General features: G+C 44.5%; 3 protein-coding genes across 6 annotated transcripts in view; all 3 read right to left on the bottom strand.

Moving 5' to 3' along the window:
• Nucleotides 1-4,613, bottom strand: part of TRIM33 (tripartite motif containing 33) — a 37,392-nt gene extending 32,779 nt beyond the window's left edge. Inside the window, exon 1 of the mRNA XM_040535704.1 lies at nucleotides 4,141-4,613. Coding sequence (XP_040391638.1) covers nucleotides 4,141-4,597 — 457 coding nt within the window. The 5' untranslated portion in view covers nucleotides 4,598-4,613. The remainder of the gene's footprint in view (nucleotides 1-4,140) is intronic.
• A 358-nt stretch (nucleotides 4,614-4,971) lies between these two features.
• On the bottom strand, nucleotides 4,972-8,725 carry BCAS2 (BCAS2 pre-mRNA processing factor). Of its 3 annotated transcripts, XM_040535545.1 has the most exons (7): nucleotides 8,563-8,720; nucleotides 8,401-8,493; nucleotides 8,248-8,318; nucleotides 8,016-8,177; nucleotides 6,905-6,955; nucleotides 5,747-5,827; nucleotides 4,972-5,179 (listed from the first exon to the last, which is right to left on the bottom strand). In XM_040535545.1, exons 1-7 carry the CDS (start codon nucleotides 8,653-8,655, stop codon nucleotides 5,050-5,052), a joined length of 681 nt encoding a protein of 226 aa, XP_040391479.1. In that variant the 5' UTR covers nucleotides 8,656-8,720; the 3' UTR covers nucleotides 4,972-5,049. The 3 variants fall into 3 exon arrangements, with proteins under 3 accessions (XP_040391479.1, XP_040391481.1, XP_040391480.1); XM_040535547.1 differs by lacking the exon at nucleotides 8,016-8,177 and having other exon boundaries at nucleotides 8,563-8,725; XM_040535546.1 differs by lacking the exon at nucleotides 8,401-8,493 and having other exon boundaries at nucleotides 8,563-8,705.
• A 57-nt stretch (nucleotides 8,726-8,782) lies between these two features.
• The window catches only part of DENND2C (DENN domain containing 2C), a 22,202-nt gene continuing 7,276 nt past the window's right edge, over nucleotides 8,783-23,708 (bottom strand). Inside the window, exons 4-19 of one of the 2 annotated variants that reach the window (XM_040535540.1) lie at nucleotides 23,423-23,590; nucleotides 20,630-20,723; nucleotides 19,842-19,886; nucleotides 18,343-18,530; nucleotides 17,512-17,664; nucleotides 15,632-15,741; nucleotides 15,050-15,119; nucleotides 14,623-14,700; nucleotides 13,790-13,930; nucleotides 13,265-13,413; nucleotides 12,705-12,882; nucleotides 12,347-12,388; nucleotides 11,263-11,368; nucleotides 10,199-10,438; nucleotides 9,578-9,664; nucleotides 8,783-8,993 (exon numbers count right to left, since the gene is read on the bottom strand). In XM_040535540.1, coding sequence (XP_040391474.1) covers nucleotides 8,962-8,993; nucleotides 9,578-9,664; nucleotides 10,199-10,438; nucleotides 11,263-11,368; nucleotides 12,347-12,388; nucleotides 12,705-12,882; nucleotides 13,265-13,413; nucleotides 13,790-13,930; nucleotides 14,623-14,700; nucleotides 15,050-15,119; nucleotides 15,632-15,741; nucleotides 17,512-17,664; nucleotides 18,343-18,530; nucleotides 19,842-19,886; nucleotides 20,630-20,723; nucleotides 23,423-23,590 — 1,881 coding nt within the window. In that variant the 3' untranslated portion in view covers nucleotides 8,783-8,961. The remainder of the gene's footprint in view (nucleotides 8,994-9,577; nucleotides 9,665-10,198; nucleotides 10,439-11,262; nucleotides 11,369-12,346; nucleotides 12,389-12,704; nucleotides 12,883-13,264; nucleotides 13,414-13,789; nucleotides 13,931-14,622; nucleotides 14,701-15,049; nucleotides 15,120-15,631; nucleotides 15,742-17,511; nucleotides 17,665-18,342; nucleotides 18,531-19,841; nucleotides 19,887-20,629; nucleotides 20,724-23,422; nucleotides 23,591-23,708) is intronic. The other variant, XM_040535539.1, reaches the window with a different exon arrangement.

Below are 23,708 nucleotides of genomic sequence, written 5' to 3'. Positions count from 1 at the left end.
GACCACCTGTTGTGATTCCATGTTCCTTCAAGAACGTTAATTTTAAAGAAATGGGTTAGATTTTCTGTTGACAGTTACCACATCAGTTAGAACTAACCTAAGACTTTATCAAAACATCCACAGACAACCAAGTCGTCAATCTTCCACAACCCTTATTATTATTTGAGAGAACAGCATCATTTTAGACACCTGCTTTTAAACACATTTTTTATTTTGGGTTGAAATGTGCCAGGCTGGTTCCCAACACAAAAGCATTAAGTAGCTATAAGTAACTCCAAAATCCTTTCAGATATTTACATTGTTATAATGATGATAAAGCTTCACAGTTCAGGAAATATTTGCAAGCACTTGTGCAATCTAACAACTCAAACTTCCGTTTTAAGCTCAAACTTGGCATGTACGCAGTCCTCTGAGGAATGAATTTCTGCCAGGTTTCATTTATTGGCTGACAACATCAACAGTAGTTACTGCACATGCAAAATACTCACTTCTGCCAGGAATTTAAGTGTTCAAATACATGTTCCCGAATAGCCACACATCAAAGCCCCTGTTCTAGTTTCACGGATTAGACATAGAAAATAACCGCACAGGTAAAGCAAATGACACAATCAGACTGCAATTTATCTGAATATAAAAAATTTTAACCACTTTCAAGTTCCACTTCTAACTCACTTTTATTTTTTAATGCAAACAATGCTTGCTTATATCACTGCTACACATGCATGGAACTAACAACACATAATATTTAATAAGGAAAATAAATTTATAAGAGTTGCTGACAACAACTCTAATATTATAAAAAAAAAAACACAACCCTAGAATATCCTCAAACAACAGCATTATTTTAAAATACTTTACTAATTGAGACTGAAATTTAATTCATACCAAGATTTTCAGGATATGAATTGAAATTCTTTCAGGATTCAGCCTTCGCTGGGCTCCAGAACCCATTGATGGCGCTCTCTCATGAACGCAGGAGAAAGCTGAAGAGCCATGAGAGTTCAAGTGATGAGTACTGACATTCACTGAAACTAAGACGGTCCACGTTTACATAATTTAAGCAGTCTATTTGAGGTACTGATTTTCAACTTTCCTTACTGAAAACAAGGTTACTACCAAACTTAAGTGATAAATCATATTCTTGTGGGTGTAGCATCATTTTTATCTTCTCCTTCCAAAGGCAATTAAAAATTGTTATTTCATAATTTAAGGTGTCATTTAATACCCTGTTTCTAAATACACAAACCCTGGGTACAGGAGTTGAATTCAGCATCTCAGAATAATTCGTGCTATGTATTACATAGCACAATTAAATGTATTGTTCCTCAAATTATACGTACGGTCACATTACCCATTTTCTATGTTTTCTTAGGCTCTCTGAAAGCATCTTATAACTCCATTTTAGGTTTTCAGCCTAACAAAGGCTTGCCAGATTGCGATATTCACAAGGAACTGGGAGAACCACACATTCTCTGTACTGAGATAATCTTCTTAAGAGAGATTGTAAATACCTCAGTAAAAACTCAAAACAATCTATATTCCCAGGAAAAGCAGCAGCTGTGGGTGCATAAAATTGTTTTGCAGTATCTTTAACCCTCTGAAATCTTTAACTTAAAAATAAACATATTTCAGAATACTGTGATACAAAGACAAGAAGGCATCTTATTGTAGGCTTCTTTCAACCTGAAAGAAGAGTATAGTTGGACAGCTGAAACACCAGGCATTGAGAAATCATCTGTTCACCAAATAAAATGCACACGCCAACAACTTATGAAGTAACTGACTACAAGATGCAAATTTGTGTGTTAAATACGTAACATGAAAATACATAAATACAAAGCCATCTGATTTTTTTTCAACATAAATGTAAACAGCAAAGATTTTCCTTCACCAGTGCAAGAGGTGTGAACCTACCAGTCACTTCTTTATTAACACAGCAAGGCACAACTTTGGATAATTGTTTTTATGTTTGGTCAGCGTTTCTAAACTTTGAGGAACTAAGACCGTTCTTCTGTATTCACTAGCAAATAGCGTCTCTCAAAGGAGTGACAACAGGGTGGAAGAGATGCCGATACAGACCGCCAGCAACTACTGCCTCCAAGCATTCTTACGATTTTCTCTATGAGAGCAGCGGCATGCTGTTGTCAGAGAACTACTCTGTGGGTACCCAACTTGCACTCAACTCCTGGTAAGCAGCTTCCACAGTTATTAGCCAATAAATACACATATTTACTATTTGAAGTGCTTGACAATTCTTAGGGAGCAAAATCTGAAACGAATTAAGAAAACAACCAGAAAAAATATCAAAAGAAAAATGCAGTGCTTTTCCATAGCATTTATAGTTCTCTTAACTAGGCGTAGACACGCTGAAAAAAAAAGAGCAGGCAAATTTAGATGCACGTACAGCATATAATCCAGCAGAGACAGCCTTCAGTTACACACAGCCTACTCCAGGTACAGCTACGGGTACTACTTTCCATTAATTCTTCCTCCATGAAAAAACATCTGCTCACAGTTAAGGAGACTACAGAAGTGGAAGTAACACCAGGATTCATGGCTAATACAACCTATGCCAACAGGGAACGAACCTGCATGGCTAAGCGACACGGTACTTCTCTGTATGCTGAGAATGTCTTCTTTTTTTTTAAACCTGATTTACTGATGAACATTTCATGCGCTGTTCAGTTGATCCATTTACGATATGTGGAGAGAGCTGTTGACAGAACTGCACCTTAGCAGTCCTGGTTAATCAACGTTTCATTCTTTAGTGACCTGCTGCACTAACACGTATGTTCGTGCAGACTTATACCACAACAGACGGAACATACACACCTCTACTAGCATGGATCCTACGCACACCTCACTCGCGTCATCTCTAAGTTTTTGACCAAGACATTAATCCTTATTTCACCAAAGCATCGCAATCGAGCATTCTTAAAATACGTGTGATGAGAACTGACATCCCATGTTGTATGTACTTCATCTTTTCCCTGCACTTGTATCCTAACAGATGTACTCAGATCATCCTCCTAATTATGAGTATAATAACCCTAAATTGACAAGTTCTATATCTCTCACTAATACATATCACACAGAACATAAAATCTGGAATTTAACGAGAAGGATCACAAGACCAACTGAGTGCTTCAGTTAGCATATTTATAAACTACACTTAAAGCCTTATGAAAGAGAAAGCACAGGACCTTCTTAGACCCATATCCTAGATGAACTGCTTCTGAACAGTTTGGATGAAAGATTCACTAGAAAGCCAGGTTTATTACTTGAGAACCTCCTCTCAACAAATCACTGCGCGACACAGGAAAGACTTGAGTCCTTGCTAAAACCAGGAAGATGTCACCAAACAAGGTCCTAGTGACCACAGGGCCCACTTAAGACCTGGAAAGCCATTCGCCAGAGCTCTAGCTTGGTCTGCAGGCCACAGCACAGAAGACACTCCACTAAAAGCTCCAGAAGCTTTTCCATTGCATTCCTGAACACGTGAAATAGAACGATACAAAATTCAACCTACGATTTCAACAAAAGCACCTGGAAGGTGCAGTCCACACTTCTTGCACAGCACAAAAGTTACTCCCGGCCAGACTACGCCCGCACAACGAGCCCACCGACACACAGCACTGCAGCGTTCCCACACCAGGGACAGGAAACTGGGCCCGCACGCAGAAAGGCAGGCGTACCACACGTGCTATCTCCAACAGCGCACGTAACACCGTAACAACAGCGAGCTGGATCTCACTTCGACGGTTTTTTTTCTAGCGCTGCAGACCCGAACGTTTGAACACCCCCTCAAAGACATGCCTCTGCAGCAGCAGCCCTGAAAGCCCAAACCAAATACACACCGCGATTTACGTTACGCTTCCAGAGCGGACTCCCAAGTTTCAGCCGCCACCCGGGCGCACGGAGCAGTCCGCGACGAGCGCCGCGGGACAGAGCCCGGGGATCGCGGCCCGAGCCACGCCGCCTCCCGGCACGGCCACCAGGGCAGGCCCAGGGTTCCAGCCCCCGGAGCCGCAGCCGCGGCGGGGGCACCCTCCGCTCCGCGCGGGGACGGAGCCGCAGGGGCAGCGAGAAGCCGGCCCCCCCCGGGGGAGAGGCCGCGGCGGGCGGCGGCCCCGCGCTCACCTTGCTGGATGTCGCCGTTGGCGCCGCCGGGCACGGGCACGCTGAGCTGCCGCTCGGGCTCGGGCAGGCAGCGGCGGCAGAAGGAGTGCAGGCAGGGCAGCAGCTTGGGCTCGGCCTCGCGCCGGCTCTGCAGGCTCTGCGCGCACACGGCGCAGGTGTCCAGCAGCGAGAAGGGCCCGGGCGCCGCCGGCGTCAGCGGGGGCAGGGGGCTGGGGCCCGGGCCCGGGCCCGGAACCGCGCCGGGCCCCGCCGCCGCCTCGGCCTCGGCCTCCCCGAGAGCGCGCTCCGCCGCCGCCGCCGCGCCCGGGCTCTCCCGCTCCTCGGGGGGCGCGGCGGCGGGCGCGGGCGGGGCGGCGCCGGAGGGGGACGCGGCCACGGGCTCCGGGCCGCAGCCGCCGCCCGGCCCGGCCTCGGCAGCCCCATCGCCGCCGCCGCCGCCTCCTTTGTTTTCCGCCATGTTTCCTCCTTTGAACCCAGCTCCCCGCTCCGCGCACGCGCAGCGTCACCACGCGCCGTGCGCGCTCCCCAGCGGGGAGGCGGGGCCGAGGCTCGCGCACGCGCGTCCCAGACGGCTCCGCGGGAGGTGAGGGGGCGGGGCGCGAAACGAGCCGTGACGCGCGGCCGGCCGGGGCGGCGCGCGCACCTGTCATCGCGCTGCGGAGCGAGCCGCCATTGGCCCGCGGCGGCCGGAGCCCAGCCAATCGCCGGCGGGGCGGGGCCGCCCGGAGGCCAGCGGGGCCCCCGGCCCCCATCAGACGCGCGGCTCCGCGGGGCAGGGGCTGCTCCTCGACACCCCCCCCACGGGGACCGGTTTCAGAACCCGCCGCAGAGCAGAGGGAGAACAACGTTTATTGGAGGCCGAAGGGGAAATACAGAAAGAGGAAGCGGCTCCTGGAGCGGAGCGAGCTGTCAGAAGTCCTGCTGCTGGATGTTCTCCTTGTTTGCTTCCCCCTGCTGCTGTTTGATTTGTGAAATTTCATTTTCCAGCTGCACAATCGTTCGTTCAATCTCATAGTTTTTACTGACAAGAGACACCCACCTGAAGGGGAAAAGAAAGGAATAAAAAAAAGGCTTTAGGCGTTATTTGGAGTTTAACAGTCCCGTTTGAAAATCAAAGGAACAGGACAGTAAGTGCTCTGAAAAAAAGGACACCACTAGGACACCAAATAAAGCAGCATTTTTCTCAGCACGTGAGAAGCCTCAGCTGACATCAATGGCCATTTGAACAAACACAGTGACAAAATGGGGGATTTTAACTCTATTAAGCCTTAGCACGAAATATTTCATTTACTAGATTGTAAGAAAAAAAGGCTCAAAACCAGATTTTCCATATTTAGATAGGGAAAAGTTTACGAAAAACGTTTTACACAATTTCAAGCAGCCAATATGCCCTCCTTGCATCTGTCACACACAGTTTCACCCAACCACTGTAACTGTAATTAGTAACTGAATTAGGCACCTTTTAAAACACTGTGCAAAGCAACAGTATTCACACGATAGCTTCCTATGATAGTACTGAAAGATTACTGATATTCTGCATGAAGGAATTTCACACAGAAGATATAATCCATGGAAGATTTAACAGAAAAAAAATGTAGATACTCACGTAGATTCCATTTCTCGTAGCTTAGCCCCAGCTGTTAGCTGCATATTCTTTCGTTGCCAGTTCAGATCTTGAATGTTTTTCCTGGAAGAAAAAATACATTTTTTGTTGTTTTGGTTTGGTTGTTTTTTTTTCATTTCTTTAACGTTTGTAATATCTGCTGCTTGAAATACACCGCTCTAGAGCTACTACTAGAAAGCACTTGCGTAGCCAACATCCTAACCACCATACAGTACCAGCATCCAGAACCCTGATATACGTTAAAAAACAACAAAAAAAAATACACAAAAAAAATCCATCCCACTACAACGAAAACTTCAAACATTCAAATCTACCACTACTGGCACAGCGCAGAAAACAGTAAATCAGTTTTGTTCTGAAAGAAGTCAGAAAAGCAGATCTGCTAACCAGTAACAAAATTCAGTTGTTCAGTGAATCGACTGAGAAGTACAGAATACTTGGAACTACTTAGAGACCAAGTTACTTTTACTGTTAGCCTCCTTATACAACACCACGGTGCTCCTTTAACTTTCCCAACTTGAGCTCCTCTTCCATGCTCTCCCATGCTGATTCTAAGACACTAATCACAGATAACCCAAACACCAATAAAAAATAAGACTTGGCTACACAACCTCACCTTCTACCCGTGTCCCGGTATACAGCCCTATCTTCAGGTCAAAAATGATGGTAATTTACGTAAAGCTGAAAAGCTTTACTTACTAAGTCCATAGCATCCTGTCTAGACAAAGTTATGAAGGTACACCACTTCAATATACAACCACCATCTTTGACTATTTCACCTCTGTAAACTTGTTAAAGCATTCACGTTAAAAACAATAGGACTAACCCAACATCAGCCAGCACGCCCTGACTGAGACAACAGCACATTAAATAAAAGCATATCAGCAGTGAAAAGAAAACATGACTGCATTTCAAAGAGGATCCTACCAAAATTCAATTTCTTCAAAGCACATGTTCAGACAGAAACAAATCAAACCAAACCTGAGTGCAACAGGTATTATAAATGTAATAGTTTGGGGAAAGGGGTGGATCTTTTTTCCCTTGACCAGCTGATACACAAGTACACAAGGAGGAGGGCGGGGAATATTGTTCCACATTCCTTCCAACCTCAGTATGAAACTACGAAAACCAATGACTCACCTCAACTTCTGAAGCTCTTTCTGGGCTTGTTCTATCATATGAACCAGATGCCTAATAGCAGAATGCAAGCAAAGCATTAGCAAAACAAGTAATTGCTAGATCAGCCCTGTTTACCCAACCTGCCATTTAACTCTTTAAACAGGCAACATGTCACTAAAGGCAAGTATAAGACTTGGTCTCACCACAGTCTGTGCTCTTCACTCCTGAAGGGAATGATGATACGAAAACATTCAGATCGTAACACGTGCAGTTTTAAGATGTAATGCTTCAATAATCACTACTTTCAACCCTTGCCATCAGACAGTATCATAAAACTACATCCATTAGTCACTTTTTATTTTCATGTTTTTCACTGTTAGTTTGCACTATTCTCAGCAGAATTGTATTGAAATATCTCGTTAACTTATTGCCTATCTTTTAATTCTCATTGTAAACTTACCGGTAACGAGCTTCCCCCCCCATAAAACTGTCAGAATAAAAACAGTATAGAAACAGTTCCTTTCTCTTCCTGATACATAACTTAAAAGATCCTCTACCTAACTCCCTTCTCCTAGGGTAAACAACCCTTTGCCTTCTCAAAAAGGGAAAGCTTCACATTCCTTTTGTCTACACCATTACTTGAAAGTTAAGCTAACCCTTCTTAAAAGCGGACATTCACATTCTCTGCCTGAAATAGCTCTGGTGATTCCTGCAACCACACTTTCTAGAACTCTTCATGGCTCTTACAACAACTTTATTAATAAATGGCTCCAGGGTGAGGAAGATCAGTAGCACGTCATTTTTATTTTCAGCTACTGAATTACCATTTCATAGGGACTCATTATTCCCATTAGTTATCCATAGTTAAAGCCCATTATCAACTATCTGCCACCAAAACTGTAACTCAGAAAAATTCAGGATTGAGATTTATGGAGACACAGGGTACTTCTCGGCCACAGAGAAAGCTCCTTTTCTTTCAGATCAGCATTCTTCTCTTCCGCATACAGCTCTCTCAAAGGCACTCGGTTATTCCTGGATGCGTCCTAAAGATTCCCACTGGACTTGCAAGAAAAACACAACAAACAAAAGCCAGGGCTTCGGCCAGGCTCAGCAGGACGGACGGACGCCTTACTCGTTGTACACCTTCCAAGCGTTGCAGCCGTGCTGAGACATTAACTCCAGGTTCTCGATGCGGACGGCCTGGTGCTCCAGCTGCGCCATGGAGTTGTTAACGCACTCCTGCCACGCCGTGATGTCGTTCTTCTGGCCGGAGGACGGGGCCGGCAGCTCGTACCTGGAACACAGCGCCCGCCCCGCTCAGGCCCGGCCACCCGGCCCGCCTCCCTCCCCTCCCCGCCCCTCACCTCTTCATGCTGAGCAGCTCCAGGGGCTGCCGGGCCGCCAGGCGCTCGAACTCGTTCCTCATGATCTCGGTCTGCGGGGAGAGCGGCGGTGAGGGCGGGGGGGGGGGGGGGCGCGGGGCGGCGGCGCAGCGGGCCGGGGCCGGGGCCGCTCACCTCGAAGGCGCTGTAGTCCTGCGCCGGCAGGTAGCTGAGGTAGTTCTTGGTCGGCCGGTACCGCCGCGTCTCCTCCTCCACCAGCGCCGCAGCCTAGCGCACGCGGGGCGTCAGGCAGGAACGCCGCCCGCCGCCCCGGCCCCGGCCCCGGCCCGCACTCACCGCCTCGCGGACGCCCGGCGCTTCGTAGCCCTGGTCGAAGTAGGGCAGCGCGTCCACCACCACGTCGCCCGCCACCAGCCCCGGCCCCGCCATCGCCCGCCCCGCCCGGCCCGGCCCCGTCCCGCGCCTGCGCCGACCCCGCGCCTCCGCCCCGCAGCGCCTGCGCGCTGGGCCCGCCCCGCCACCGCACGACGCCCCAGAGAGGAACGGACACGGCAGGTTGCGGCACGGGCTGGTATTAGCGTGGGGCCGCCGGCCCCGGCAGCCTCGGCCCCGCCGGAGGCGAAGCCGAGGGAGTCCGGCTCCGCGCCGCGGGGCGGGGGACGTCCACCGCCCCCTCCCGGGCCCCGCGGTAGCGGGGCTGCTGCCACCGCTCTGCTGTCCCGCAGCAGCTCGAGTTCATTTCTTCTGGAGAAACTTCATTTTACTTCCTGCAGAGGGGAAAAAGAGAAAAAAACAAAACCCCCAACATTAGGATTTGGAGGCACTTCAGGGGTCATCCGGCTAAGGAGCTTCTTAAGGCAGAAATTCACGCTTGGCCACCTTTGCTGGCAGGAACATGCCTGCCCCCTCAGTATACTCTGAGCGAAGACCAAAGCCAGGAAGCATGTTCAGACATCCCAGAGGTCGGAGGATGTCCACAAACCTTATCTAGAGCTGCCAAAGCTTAAAAATAAAAATCTTACAGTGTTTTGCGGCCCCTTCAGGGACAAATAAAAACAGGAGGAACACAAGTACAGAAGGTAAACAATGCGTCCAGCTTTCTGGTATAGAGTTATTGAGGGTGATAGAACATGGAACAGGCTGCCCACGGGGGCTGTGGAGCCTCCCTTTCTGGAGACTTTCAAAACCCACCTGGACGCGTTCCTGCGTGACCTGATCTAGGTGTTCCTGCTCTGGCAGGGGGACTGGACTAGATGATCTTCCATGGTCCTTTCCAATCCCTAACATTCTGTGATTTCTTCAATAGCTACATTTATTTAAAATAACAACAACAACAAAGCTATGTCTTTACCAAGGCTGCGAAGGATTTTGTTCATTCCAGTTGGTTCGGTCTCCGTAACACTCTCCAAATACTCTAAGGCACGGACCTCAAAAAGGCCTGAAGAGGAAAAATAGCATGTAGCTAGACAAGGTGTTCCATCTCTCAGCATGTGGCATCTCGTATCATCAATGACAACATTACAAAAAGGAAATCATGCATGTAATGTAAGTTACAGGATCAAGACCACGAAAGAGAGACAGGCAAAAATTCTTTGCTTAATAAGATGAACTCTGAGTAATTAGAAAGGCATGGAGCTATTAGAACCGTAATCATTAAGGTTGGAAAAGACCTCCAAGATTATCTGGTCCAACTGTCCCTCTACCACCAATACTAGCCACTAAATTGGCTTTTATTACATATGCCAATAGGATAACCTGCCAGGACAAAAGGCTTTTTTAAGAGTAGAAGTTACAGAATCACAGAACGGCTTGGGTTGGAAGGGACCTTAAAGATCATCGCATTCCAACCCCCCTGCCACAGGCAGGGGTGAATGCCACCCAACAGATCAGGTTGCCCAGGGCCTCGTCCTGTTACGTGACATTACACTTTGAAAGTGAGTTTGTAAAACAAGAAATTAAAATCAAACCTCACCTTTGACCACATTCTTACTTAGTTCTCGATCCTGTATGAACCCTGCAAACATCTGTGTTTCCATGAAGACGTGCAGGAAATGACGCACATTGCGTGACATATGGGATTTACGGAACAGTTCCCGCTGAAACACCCGCTCCCCTTTTTCTGTGACGTTCATGTGTAGGGAGTAGTGACCAACAATCTCCACAAAGAACTGCACAAAAGCTTCAGAGACCAAGGAGTTAAGAGGCATGTCACCTGTGAGGAGGACAGAAGAGGACAGAGGAGAAATTTCACACTGCATTCACCAGTTCGGACATTCTTCTCTAAAAGAAGGGCACCAGGTGCTTTTTAGGCTGGCTGTCTCAGACTATGAAATTTCATATGAGTGTTCAATATCAAAGCGGCCCTTGGCTCAAATATTAAGATTTCTCTCCCATGTCAACTGTCTGCTGGCACAGGTTCCATTTTGGAGCTTTATCAGTAGAGTGAAAGCATTCATAGTTTCTTTTCCCCTTTTAAGTATCTAGTATCTAATAAGCAGTAAACCCATAACAGTCTAATTATTTTACAGACTGAAACAAATCACAAAACACAAATCCATTGGAAAACTCAGTTTCTCCTGAAGATCATGGAATCACAATTTGCCAGTGCCATTCTCCAAAGCAATGAAATGCTTTTTTAAATTCTCACATTAATTTATTTGAAGCATTATGTGTAAGGAAGATCGACTTTGAAAATAATGTCGCATTATCCTCTAAAGTACAGAAACCTGCTCCAAGTTTAAGAAAAACTTGCTCACTGCCACTTCAGGAAAATTACAGAAAACTTTGCACAGGAACTGATGCACTTGGCCTAAGCAAAACCAGAGCTCTACACATACTGATCGTAAAAAGAGGAACAATTAGGACAGCAGACTTCTTTCTAACACATACAAAATAAAGATGTTCTCAGAAAGGTCACAGGAAAATAGCTTTATAAAATGGGATTCCTAATGCTTATTTCCATTTGCACACTTTTATGGCAACAACGTGGAAGCTGAAGAGAATTGAAGAGGTGAAAACATTTTTCCATAAACCTACCTTGTATGCAGCTCTGCTCATGTGACAAGATTTCATTTCGTTCCTCCAAGATTTGTACAAGTGCAGCCTGCAGTTTATGAGGCAGGATCTCATCTTCATCTGATACCTAAACAGAAAAGTGACCATGAAAGCTTTTCTGTTATATCTATTCAACAGAAACCTCTCTTCATGAACTGATAAGAAATACTCATAACGTGCCTAAAACAATTAGAGGGAAGTTACCCTATGATATGATATATCTCAGTGGAGACAATACATTTGTCTTCTTGTCAGAGACATGAAAAACATTTGCTCGGTGCCTTCTGACTATGTACTATTAGAATCAATACATAAATGACCAACACAGAACAATGTATACCATATCCTCTACACAGAGTCAGGCTTATTAGACCAGCGATAAAACAAACAGTGATAGAACAACAAAAGTCTGTTAAGACTTGTCATATTTTTCAACATTCTAGTGAGAAAACGATCCTTTAATACCTTTCTCCATTTGCAGGCTGCAACGCAAAACAGAACAGTAAGGCAAGGGAAAGGAGATGCAAATATCCTCCTGAACTAGTAATACTCCAGTAAGTTTATAGTGACTTGTCTGGTGATGTAGAAGGCACCTCCAGCACATTAGGTAAAGTCTGGGGCCAGCAGAGAATCGCAAGTGAACTGTAATAATTTGTCTCAGACTATCACTCCTGGAAAACAAAGAAAACAAATACCCCAACTAGACGAGAGAGGAGAAAGCCCTGTAGAGAACAAGTCCACAGAAAGACAGACAGAAAGCAGAAAATAATCCTGGTGGTCCTCTTCACTTAATGAACCAACTAAGCATCTGTTTCTAAATCCAGCTCAGGTAAGCAGCACCTTTGGCTTCAGTGCTCTCTCTGTATCTCATGCAACCTCAATCTTACATCAAAGATGTTGTAAGTTTTCCTTCTCTAGTGATCAGAAAGGAATGCAAGATATTTCTTCAACCACTGGAGTCTACATATGAAAACCAGCTTTTGTTGATTTCTTGCTAACATCTCCTTTCGTTGGTGCCTTTTCTTGGCTTATAACCATTAGTGATTAGTGCTGTTATTTCACTCACCTCTTGCAAAAACCTGTCAGCACAAAGATCAACAATCAGAACCTGGGAAAAGATGTACAAAACACATTAACTCTTTTAACTACATATACTGCCAGATTTTTTTTTTTTGTCCCCAGTGGTAGGGAATGTCACATACAAACCACGAGTTTTGCATAACTTCAGCCTGTCTATAAAAACAGTCAATAATTTTTATCTTCAATAGCAATGGAACACCCTGACATGTATCTTACGAGTCACAAACTGTCTCAGAAAGGTTTAAGACTTTATATATAAAGACAGAATCCACAGAGATTCCTCCAGAGAGGTCAGCTTAATACCACCGAAATTGTCCCTCCACTGCGTTTCAACCAGTTCTCACCTCTTCTACAGGCAGGTCCTGGAGCTGTGGTAACGAGCAGGAGAGAATGCCAATTAAGAATGGTGTCGGAGAGCACACAATATCAATCATAGACGTTGGTAGGACTGGTATGTACGTGTGTTGCCAAGTGAAGGGATAAAGTATTGCAACTGCAGCATGGCCACATTTAGACAGGGTGCTGAAAAAAAAAGTAAGAGAAGCACAGAGTGGATTGTCAATGTGTCTTTCAGTGCTCAGCTACAGACATAGGTTAGAAATGCTCAGAAAAAATGTAATTTAGATATATTGTTTATGCATCAGCAGAACCCCATGCATCCACTTTTGAAATCAGTCATGGGGAGCTAGGAATAGCATCAACCCACACTAAAGAGGTAAAGGACACGTTCCCTTATTTCCTTTCTCCAAATTTTAAGCAAACATTTTGTGGAGAGTGTACAAAAAAAGCTTTAAAATGAAATTATTTACAGTAAGTTAGACAAGCTTGCACATGAAACAGACCCAAACAGAAGAAAAAGCAGTATCCCTCAGGAAGAACTAGTTACTCAGACTCATTATTTTACCTTAAATTGTCAGCAACAAAGATCACCCTCCTTTCCAGCAGGAGAGAGGCAAAGACCCGTATCATGTGAGAGACACTTAGGCATTTAAACAGGCATTCGAAATCAACGTGTTCAAGTCGAGAATCTGATGGACGGCAGAGTTCCATAACCTGGGAGAACAGCAGAGTTGCAGAGTGCTGGGTGTGACAGCCACAGCACAGAGTTAGAATGCATGAGGGGGGATCTGACCAGAAAGTAGAAGTGATGGATTCTCACAGGTTGAGCCCATGTCACCTCAACAGCCAGGTCAGAGTATTACAAAGGACTCTCAACCAGTTCTTCCTTTAAAAAAAGCAGTGAATCACTTCTATTGCAGTGTGGTTCAACAGGAAGCTAGTTTCTCTGACAAGCTCCAGTCAGACTTTAGAAAATTATCATCAGACTGAAGATTTACAGACAGCGTCACTCTACAGTGCAATTTGCAAAATGCCACTATGGCCCCGAGACACCAGACAACATTGGAAAGCCAGTCCTGAATTCAGTTACCTCATTTCCTGCTCCTGGCAGGAAGCTCTTCACAGTAATAGTGCGCCCGGGAGCAGGGAAAGGTGCCTCCATTACACTACGCATAAATGGGTGTACTAGAGCTGGGGACATCTCCCGCCTCTTCTCCACTTCATCTAAAATCTGCAAGAAAATAAATCAGACTGTTTCAATGCCTGCTGGTGAACCAGAGGAGATACAGGCCTACGTTAGAGTATGCCACTCCATAGCTAAACCTGAAGGGTCCAACACACTAACAGCCCTCTTTCCCCCTTGCGTATGATTCTCGTGTAAACTCGTCTCAAATGTCTGAACAATCAAATAGTAATAGATACCTCCAATCTCAATCTCAAGTGCTCCAATTATTAGAAATCAGTTTTCATCATCAACTTGCCCCTGTACTCTTCTGCAATAGCCGCTCTTTACTTGCAAGAGCTTTCTCTAGTGTTTACACCTCCTTTATCTACTCTCCTTTTTGTGCTATGAAAAACAAGCTGAGGTTTCCCCCCCACCCCCAAACTGATTTTCCATTTCCAAGTCATGGAAGAAGAGGATGAAGGGGGCACCATCAGTAATATCAGGTATTAGATACCACTTCATGACAATAATTTGCTGAAGGAATAGTTGTCAGTGTATCAGCTGACAAGTCCCAGCCCCAGTATGATTTTATTTGCCCTGTCCAAGTACAAAAATGGCAAGCAAGCACCACACTGCTGGGATTTACTACAATTGCTAAACAATTCTAGACTGGACAGAAGCATCCAGTTACTTCTTGGTGCTTGCAGGTTGTCAGAGACTCATGTCTGACATGAAGTAACAGGACCTCCCCATCTCACCTTGGAGAAGAGGTTGAAGCAGCCTAGGCGGCTGACAATGCAGTATACCTCAGGAAGGCGCTTCCCTTTCCCTTCCGGCTGAAAGACAATAGGAATGGTTATGCTGAGAACATGGATACAATAAAGAACCTAACACCTACAATCTATTTGATTCACAGTATTCTTTCCGCTATAATTCCCTCTACAATTCTGACTCAGGGGATTCCTGAGCTATTACCAGTTCCAGGGGCTTTCACACCCAGAACCCACTTCACTGTATTACTGGGCATCGTCATGCTCCATCCCTTATGCAATTAAATGACTAGTAACCTCAGCAGCACAGAAGCCACATAACCCACACGGGAAATTACTGCCAATTCACATTCTGCACTTGACTGTGCATTTATCAGCGCATTCTTTACACTACATCCAATACACAAATGCTTACCAGGAGCTTCTTGCAGTACCCGAACCAGCGGCTGCCATCCTCACCCGTCAACACAAAAGAAAACGTTTCACTGCGGAACCAAAGAACAGTCAGGGTTAAATTGACTACGCAGTTCAGCCAAAAGACTGACAAACAAAGTCATATGTGCACCACACAAACTATGTGCCATCCCTCCTTCTAGTCATGCCAAAGACCCCCCTGCTGTGGGTAAACCAAGCTACATCAGGCTCTCTTCAGCTGTAAAGGCACCTGCAGACTGTGGACTCATCAAGCTACAGCTCTCTCCCTTCCCAGCTTCTTCTCCATTCTGCCAAGGAGCAACAGAAGCACCTGCTAACCCCAGGACAGGGCCTTAAACAGATATTACAAACTTCCTTCTTATAATAAAAAGATGATGCTCAGGCAGACACGGCACTTCTGAGTCCACCTCTGTATCTCACTTCTCCCCTTCACTGGGCTTAGGGATTCAGCCTTTCCCATTTCAGCTGGCTTTGTCTGCAGTTCCTCTTGTCCTGGGAACTTGCAAATACCTGAGCTTTCAGCACTGTCCACTTCAGACATCAGTATGCAACAAGTCTTTACCTTGTAAGTTGTGATGCAGGAAACCAGTCTTTAGGATCTGGAAAGCAGAATTTGGGAATGACCTTTAGCCTCTCTTCAGTATCCTTTGACTGTCTGAAGGGATGTTCAGCCTGGAGGGGTAACATACATTTAAAGTAACTGAAGTGCAGTACACAGCTGCAGCATTTAAAACAATGGGGGACAGTATCTTCCTGACACTTCCAAATGCCAAACCATCAGATAGTATCCACAAGTATAGGAGAACACATCCTGACTATAACAGATACCTAGTTCCCTCTTGCAACTTAACTGCTAATTGGACTTTTTAAAAATTATCCAGCTGGATTTGGTAAGAACTGAGTAAGATTTAGAGCCATGACCAAGGTTACAGAAGAATGAAGCTAGATCTGAACCCCCAAAAGACTTAGGCAGCTCGCCTGAGATCTGTTCTTAGATCTGAAGACAAGACACTAACAGGTGCAGAAATGTGTTCAGATTCTGACATGCAGAGCATTCATAATTAAATTCGGAAAACAGAGTACATGAATCTCATGTTCAAGTTAACATGTGTGGGCTCAGGTCAAATCCCTCCCAAAATACAGGACAACTCCCCATGCTTAAAACTGCCCAGAAGGGACAAAAGGAAGGTTTTCAAATAAAAGCGACCAAAATTAAGCATGAAACATCCTTGAGAATGGGAAAGTTTATTGCATAAAGCTGATTTTGGAGACTACTTTCAGTCAGCACATCCAGCTATTTCCAGAGTCCCAAGCTGAGACAATGTGAACAAGTGGTTAGGAAAGCAGTACAGCATTTTCAGAGTAATAGCTTTATAAATGCTTTGCTGTCCTTGGGCATGCAGCCCAAAGAAGCGGGTGACAAGCAGGTTACTTGGAAGTAATACTATTTTTAGAAGAGAGACATATCTGTAAATCAAAATACCTCCATAATCACTGCTGCATAATTATGGGGCAACACGTCCTGCAAAATCCCAACACAATAAACTGTCCCGGTGAAGTCACCTACCAAAATTTGAGCAGCAGATACATAAACCCTAATTTTTATTATTATTTTCAGTGAATATTTAAAAGCCATTAAATAGCCACATAGTACAGTTGGGTCTGATTGTCTGCTAGGACAAAGGGGAAAGAACAATGTACTGCCCTTCCCAGAAGTGTTGAATAGTCTGAGAGGTTGCACCAGGGAAAAGCCAAATCTGGTTGCATTCCTTTCTTCCTTCTAACACCCTAAAGTTCACACTTTTGGAAGATGTTTATGGGCATTCAGTTTTACCCATCAATTAAGACTGTGCACTCTCTTTCTGGCCATGGCCCCTTATTAATTTTGTGAATTTAAAACATTTTCACATCTGACACTCAAGTTATTTGCATACAAAACACTTATGCTGTTGGACAACATAACATGAACGAGGTTTGGATAACATTCAGATTTCTTAATAATCACTGGATTACTCCTGATAGCACAGCTAGAATTACTAGTTCTGATCTGTTTTCAGTGGAAGGCCAGCAGATACAAGCCTAGATTCTGATAGTTGAACATTCAGTTCCATCTGGAACCACAGAAGAAAACATCAACATATCATCCTCTTTGCTTCACACCGATGTGTACACTGAGTCATAACTCAGAATCACACATGCTGATTTCGTCTCCCATTTGGGCTGAGCAGACAGAAGGAAAGTTTGTTTCAAAAGTTCTAGTTCACAATAGTTTAATTTCCATAATTCACCTCCAGTTTTGGAGGTTACTATACATGGCTTTGTAATGTTTTGTTTTGTTTTGTTTTTCCAGAACAGTGTAAGCAAGCATAAAAACCCTGGGCTTCCAGCCCTGCGCATCATCAGTCAAACTGCTTTACTCGTTGTTTATAAATCACAAACTACCTGGACGAGGTCATGCCAACTTCGGGAACAAAGTACAGCACTCCCTTTTCTTTCCTGCAGGCTGCCTTGGCAGTGTAGCACAATATAGTACGGCTTTACGGTATTTCCAGACAAAAACAACATGAACCTTCCTAGTTCCAACAAAAGACAAACCTATAACACCCAATGGGAATTAAGCATGCAGGTAAAAGCGCACTGGCGAACCAGAACAGATTTATTTTCATTAACTGTCTCAGAGGCAATTATTTTCAGTTTAGGAAGACCTCTCAACAGTCTTCCAGCTCTCTTGGGTTTTATATTCTCTCAACTCTGAGCTCTTCAAATAGATTTGCCATATGCCCCAACTTCCAGACAGTCCTACCCACTATACTGTAGCTAATCATAGTATAGTGCCTAAAATCTGATCTTTACATACTTAGACATTCAAGAAACGGTTTCATCTGTATTAGTCGTCAAAGTTTGTTAAAGAGATATAAGGCACATCAAGGTCCCACAGACAAGGAAACAAAGCAATCTGCCACAATACTGGTATCCATACCAGAATAAAGACCAACGTGTTTCCGTAAGCACCAAATCCCCTCTGAACGATCTTCCTGAGCTCCAAAATATCACTTGATTCCCCATCGATAGAGAATCAAGAAAGATACTCAAATGATTGTCCAACAAGAAACAATACATTTGTAACAAAGCAAGGTGCTTCATATCCCAAACCTGTACCCTAACTAGTGGGCCAGCTTCACTGGTATAGAGTTTAGGAATGGACACACACTGGGAGAAGAAATAAACAGCTGCTGAGTGTGTTTCATGAGGAGGTTTCCACACAGCTCTTACCTTGTTGGGAAACTGCTGTATGATTTGTGGTGTGTATTTTATCTCAGATGCCTTCTTGTGCAGTGACACCACTACAAACAGCTCAAACAGCTGCTGCTCCTGAAACTCTATCAAATCTCTCTCCAGTGTCTGGTAGTGTGGGTTCCTCTTGGAGGCTGACTGCACCAGTAGCAGGCCCCTGTGTCGATCTGAAGAAGGAAACAAATTCAAAACAAACCTGTGACCATTACTGCCACATACCTACTTTTCACAGAATAGGAATCACCATCACCTTTAGAAAAAGGAAAAGAAATGGGTGCATTTGCCTCATGTCACAGAACTGCTACACGCTATGGGCCTTGGACTCCTGTGTCAACTTGTCAAGTGCACAGCTGTTCCAGCTACAGGAGCAATGGCATTGCAGCAACTCTGCAAATCTCTTTTGCCTGGTAACTGACATTCTCCAGCTGTCCTGTCTTTTTTTTTTTTTTTGTCTACACATCTCAGAACATCACACTGTAGTAACAACAAGGAAGGGCTGTGAAAAGCTCAGCACCATCAATTCAGCAGTTGCTAAGCTTCAGGCAGCTAGCCCATAAAGCAGCACGGTCATTTAAGAGAGACAGACCAAGTTTCCAGGCCAGGAAACTTCCAGGCTGAGATGTCTTGACAGACTCACATGCACAGGTAATACTCTGACATAAGAAATTCCTGTGGCCCAGGCACCCTGACACATTATGGACACTTAATTCTTATATCAGATAGTGACAGACACTGTATTTCTGCAGACAGTTTTCACTCTCTATTACTCTCCTTAATATAAAAAGGTGGAACTTCATTATCAGCTCCACATTAAGGCCTTTTGAATGCTTTCTGCTAAGTAAATGAAACACCCAAAACAATTAAACCGGCCCTTTTCACTAGATGTGACAAAGTCGCTTATCATGGCTGCTGGCAAACCATTACCATTTCACATTCAAACCATACAGGCAATAGAAACTAAAACCTCCTTGGTCCTTCACACACCAGTTAAGACCAAGTAGTTATTTCAAGTCTGCAGTTTAGGCCTATGATCAAACTTGGGACTAAGGAACCAGACAAACAACCAAGTGATTTCTTCCCACAGAAAAGTGCACTTCACAACCTTTTAAATATAAAATTGAGCCAAGGGAAGGAAATAGTGGGAAAATAAACTCAAGTGTTATCGATAAAGGTGATCTGTAGACAATTTACTGCAAGAGATATTTTAATAAGTGTGATTCTACCAACCCCCAAAAAATAAATCTACTGCTAGCCATTAGCAGATTAATGGCATTAAACCTGAAAGGCTCAGGAGAAGTGGCAGAAATAGAAGTTGATTTGTCACTGCAACAGCTCCCAGCCTTGGCCACGCTACCTCTCAGATGTGCCCTTTCTCTGTCTTGGCAGAAGCCACAATAAGTCAGTGTGCCTATCCCATTAGAAGCTTAGCCAAATGTGTAAAGCTATGGGGACAGGACCAGCCCCTGTGATTCACTCACTTTTTGGCTGATTTTCCGTATCACTTTCATTCCCACTGGTTTCACCTGAAACACAAATAGTTTTCGCTTATTAGCCATGGAGAAGGAAGATGGGCAACACCCTAACCTGGGAAAGAAAGAAAACTTTAGACTCATCAGATCAACATCACTCAGGTCTGCTCATCTATCCTGCTCAAGGCATCAGCAAAGAACAACCGCTACTTGCAAATGTGCTAAAACAGTAAATTTCAGGGAGTTGATCGAAGTCACTGTTTCCAGTAAGCCGTACGTAGATCAGCCAAACACAGGCAAAGAACAGAAACCAAGTGGTGATTTGATGCTGCTATAAAAGTTACCAGCGTTGCTGAACAGAACATATGATAAATAAAGATCATACCACTGCTAGTAATTCAGAAGACAACAATACCATTTCAGAGGCACAAAAGAGAAGAGTGGAGTTATCAGAGAGAGTTCTTGGGCCAAGCAGTTTTCCAGGGACTTTTTTTTTTTTTCCTGTTTCTTTGAAGTAGTACTTTTAACCACTACTCCAGCTCTTCAGGCTCAGACTACAGGAAAATCTTCCACTCTTAAGTGTTAAACTTACGTTAGTAAAGTGTTCCCAGTCCTAATGGTGCTGAAAGTCCACGAATTTCAGTTGCAAGACACAGGGTTCAGCACTGTTGAGTCAGCCCAGCACGAGCTGCCGGAGGTGGTGATGCCTGGCCAGCTAAGAGTACCCCAGGACCTACAGGAACTGTGCCACTCAACAGGTTTGTAGCAAAGAGAATGGTGCTGGAGACCTCCCATACCTTTTGTTGGAGTCACTCTCCCAGTAGGACTGAGCAACTTCACCCTCTTCTTTCCACGCTTAGAATCAAAGATCTCCTGTACTTTTAATACCAACTGAAATCCAAAGCAGAAGCAGAGGTTAATATCGGGGTCCAGAAAAGGGTCCAGGTGCCAACAGGACTGAAGACCAACAGCTATCATGTAGCACCACAATACTTAAGAAAGGCTGCTGAAGTCCTGCCAGGAACCCTGCCTCAGAGATCATTTGCTAGGGTACTTTTAGCACAACTTACTGGATAATGAACGAGCACAGTTTCTGCTGCAAGAGAGAGATTGCAATTAGCGCAACTCAAAGTTGACACAGAACTGTACATACAGTCTGGAACTTGTCATATTTTGCTTACTAAACAGACATCAGAAGAGGCAAACTGTCTGGCATCAGACCTCAGTTTTCTTTTGCAGAGGTACTTGCAAATGTATCTTAAAAACCCTCCACCATGAAGGACTCTGAACTTCACATGCTCTTAAGCACCCCAGTTCTTTCCAAGACCAGAGAAAGACCAGGGAAAAGCAAAGCTCTCCCAGTGTAGCTTTTTTAAATGTTTGTTTGTTTTGTTTATTTGCTGCTGTAGTTGAATGTTAGGGTAGGTTACTAAAATGAATGGATTATGTACTTTCATTTTGCACAGGTGAACAAAGACAGTAGGACTGAACAATGGGCCTATGCCACAGACCTAGTCCACTGGAAGAAAAATTTTGGGAAACAACACACTCCAAAAGAGACTAAGCTACAGAAACTGAGGAAGCGTCAGCATTTGTCACTCCAGGTCAGTGCTACTAACCCTCATTTCACTAGTCACAAAGGCCTTAAGACCAAAATCATAATGTTTTCTGTAACATGGGCTCCTCTGGACTCCTATCCTCACCTGCTAGTTATGCAGTGCTGCATTTGGCTCATCCATTCTGCATGTCAAAGACTGCTATCACTTCATTGTGAAGGATTTACTTAAAACGTAGACAGCAAGTCAAGTTCATTCTTGTCTCAAGTGAAGAATTCATTAAATGCTCCCACTGAACATAGCAGGGTGTGGTACAGTCATTTGTCACCACAAATAAATACTGCATAAAAAAAGGAAGATATTCAGCAAGGAACCTGTTTTTCAGCTCTAGCCTTTATCCCCAGTTCAGCAAGCTATACTTAGACTCTTCCTTTCAGATCTATTTTGCCCAGTGTTCTGCACTAGACAGACATGAGGCTGAAAGGAAGAAAACAGCACACAGCAGGAGGCAGTGCTTCTCTTCCAAAATCTGCCTTCTCTAAATTACACTGGGTGGTAGAGGGGGAAAGGTTTTCAATTTCTGTTCTGATTTTTGTACCGTTGAGTCATCAGTGAAAGATACTGGGTGTGTTTTAAGGCACCTATGCATTTCTTAAGCAATAAGAAAGTTCTTTTTAGACTCCAATCCTTTTCTCAATCTCTTGAGCAATCTTGGCTCAATTTCCTGACAGCAAAGTATGCTTCCTGCATGTAAATTGTTACCAGATTTTTGAAGTAGGTTTGCTTTAGCGAATGTTATATTTTCCCCCTCCAAAAGAAAGATACTGTTCATCACAGCATTTTTATAATTTGCCAACGCCAACTCCTTCCTGACTTTCCAAGCCTACAGTTTGCTTACAAAACACAAGAAAAAGTTCCTTGTTATTCTAAAACACTTAACATTTGACAAGTATTTTGCAGCTGTCCAACTCTACCTCACACTCTCATGCAAATTGTGAAAATTGGGTGTATATGCTCAAGAAATAATGATCTGCAGAAGTTAAATGATTTTCCCATGACAAAAGTAAGTTGTTGCCACTACCACAACTGGAATTTGAGTCCTGTACACCAAGTGCCACACATACAGCATACAGTGGTAGCTGCAGCTGTCCTTCTATAGCACGTTCTACAAGCTGGTAACTAATACCAGAATCTAGAAAGATTACCAGCATATCAAATGAGAATTACAACCAAACCTAATCCTCTAGTGCAAAAATGGATTACAGGCCTTTCTTACTCTGGCCTCAGAAGCATATCCATCTTTGGCACACAGGCAGAAGGGAACAACTAGAATCAGCAGAGGGGAGAACTGTTGGAAGGCTTTGTGTGGAAGGCTTATCCCTCAATAAGCTGCTCTTCACCTTTAGAATATGAAACAGCTACAAAAGCACGTTCCCAGTGGGAAGTCGAGAACTACAAGCCAATATGACAAATAACCAAGTGCCCAGCCATCTCCCCACAGCAGCACAACAGTGTCAGCTGCCTAATAACTCAGTTCCTGCAGGGAGAACACCGGGGGTCAGTCTGCAAAGTCACGGGGAGCAAAGTACACTCAAACAGAATTGTACAGAGCTGGCCCTTTAGCTCAGAGTTTCCCTGCATTCCTGCACTGCATTCAGCACAAAACCAGCATCATCACACTTCATGGAAGCACTGGGAACAAGGCTTAAACGACAAAGCACTAGGAACAGCTGACATTCACATACAGCACTGATCTACAGTTGACCCATTATGCCGTTTGCAGATTATTGGCCAACAAAACTACCACTGGCCTAGCTAGAACCTCTGTTTTTTGATCTCCCAGTATCTGCCCTACTACTTGGATGGGAAATGGTTCAAAAGGGTCACTTGTCCACACATACAGCAGTACTAGCCAACATTCATCTGACTGACACACAGTTCCATGACCGCTTACGAAGCATGTAGAGGTGCTAGACAAAGCAGTAAGAGTTTCAAATGCAATGCAAGAAGTAATGTTTCAAGTTTAAATCTTACCCAGGGCAAGTTCTTTCTCCTGCTAGCAGCCTCTGCTGCTCGGAACAGCTTCCACTCAGTAAATGTGACAGGCAATGTTGTGTCCTTTACCATTTTTCCTTGCAAATTTGTTAGGGAGGGCTGCAGCTCAAGAGTCTTGCGACTGAGGAAGGAAGGTTTTGGGGGAAGCTAGAAAATAATATCAAAAGAGATGGTTAAGCATGGGATTAAGCTTTGGTCCAAGTTCAGAGTCAGAGAAGGGATTACAAATTATAAATTTCCTGCAATGTCCTGCTCTACCAAGCTC

This window comes from Cygnus olor, chromosome 24 (assembly GCF_009769625.2).
Source record: "Cygnus olor isolate bCygOlo1 chromosome 24, bCygOlo1.pri.v2, whole genome shotgun sequence".
NCBI classification, from domain to species: Eukaryota; Metazoa; Chordata; class Aves; order Anseriformes; family Anatidae; genus Cygnus; species Cygnus olor.
Note: the sequence above shows the minus strand (reverse complement) of the source record. Positions and strands in the feature narration are given on the sequence as shown.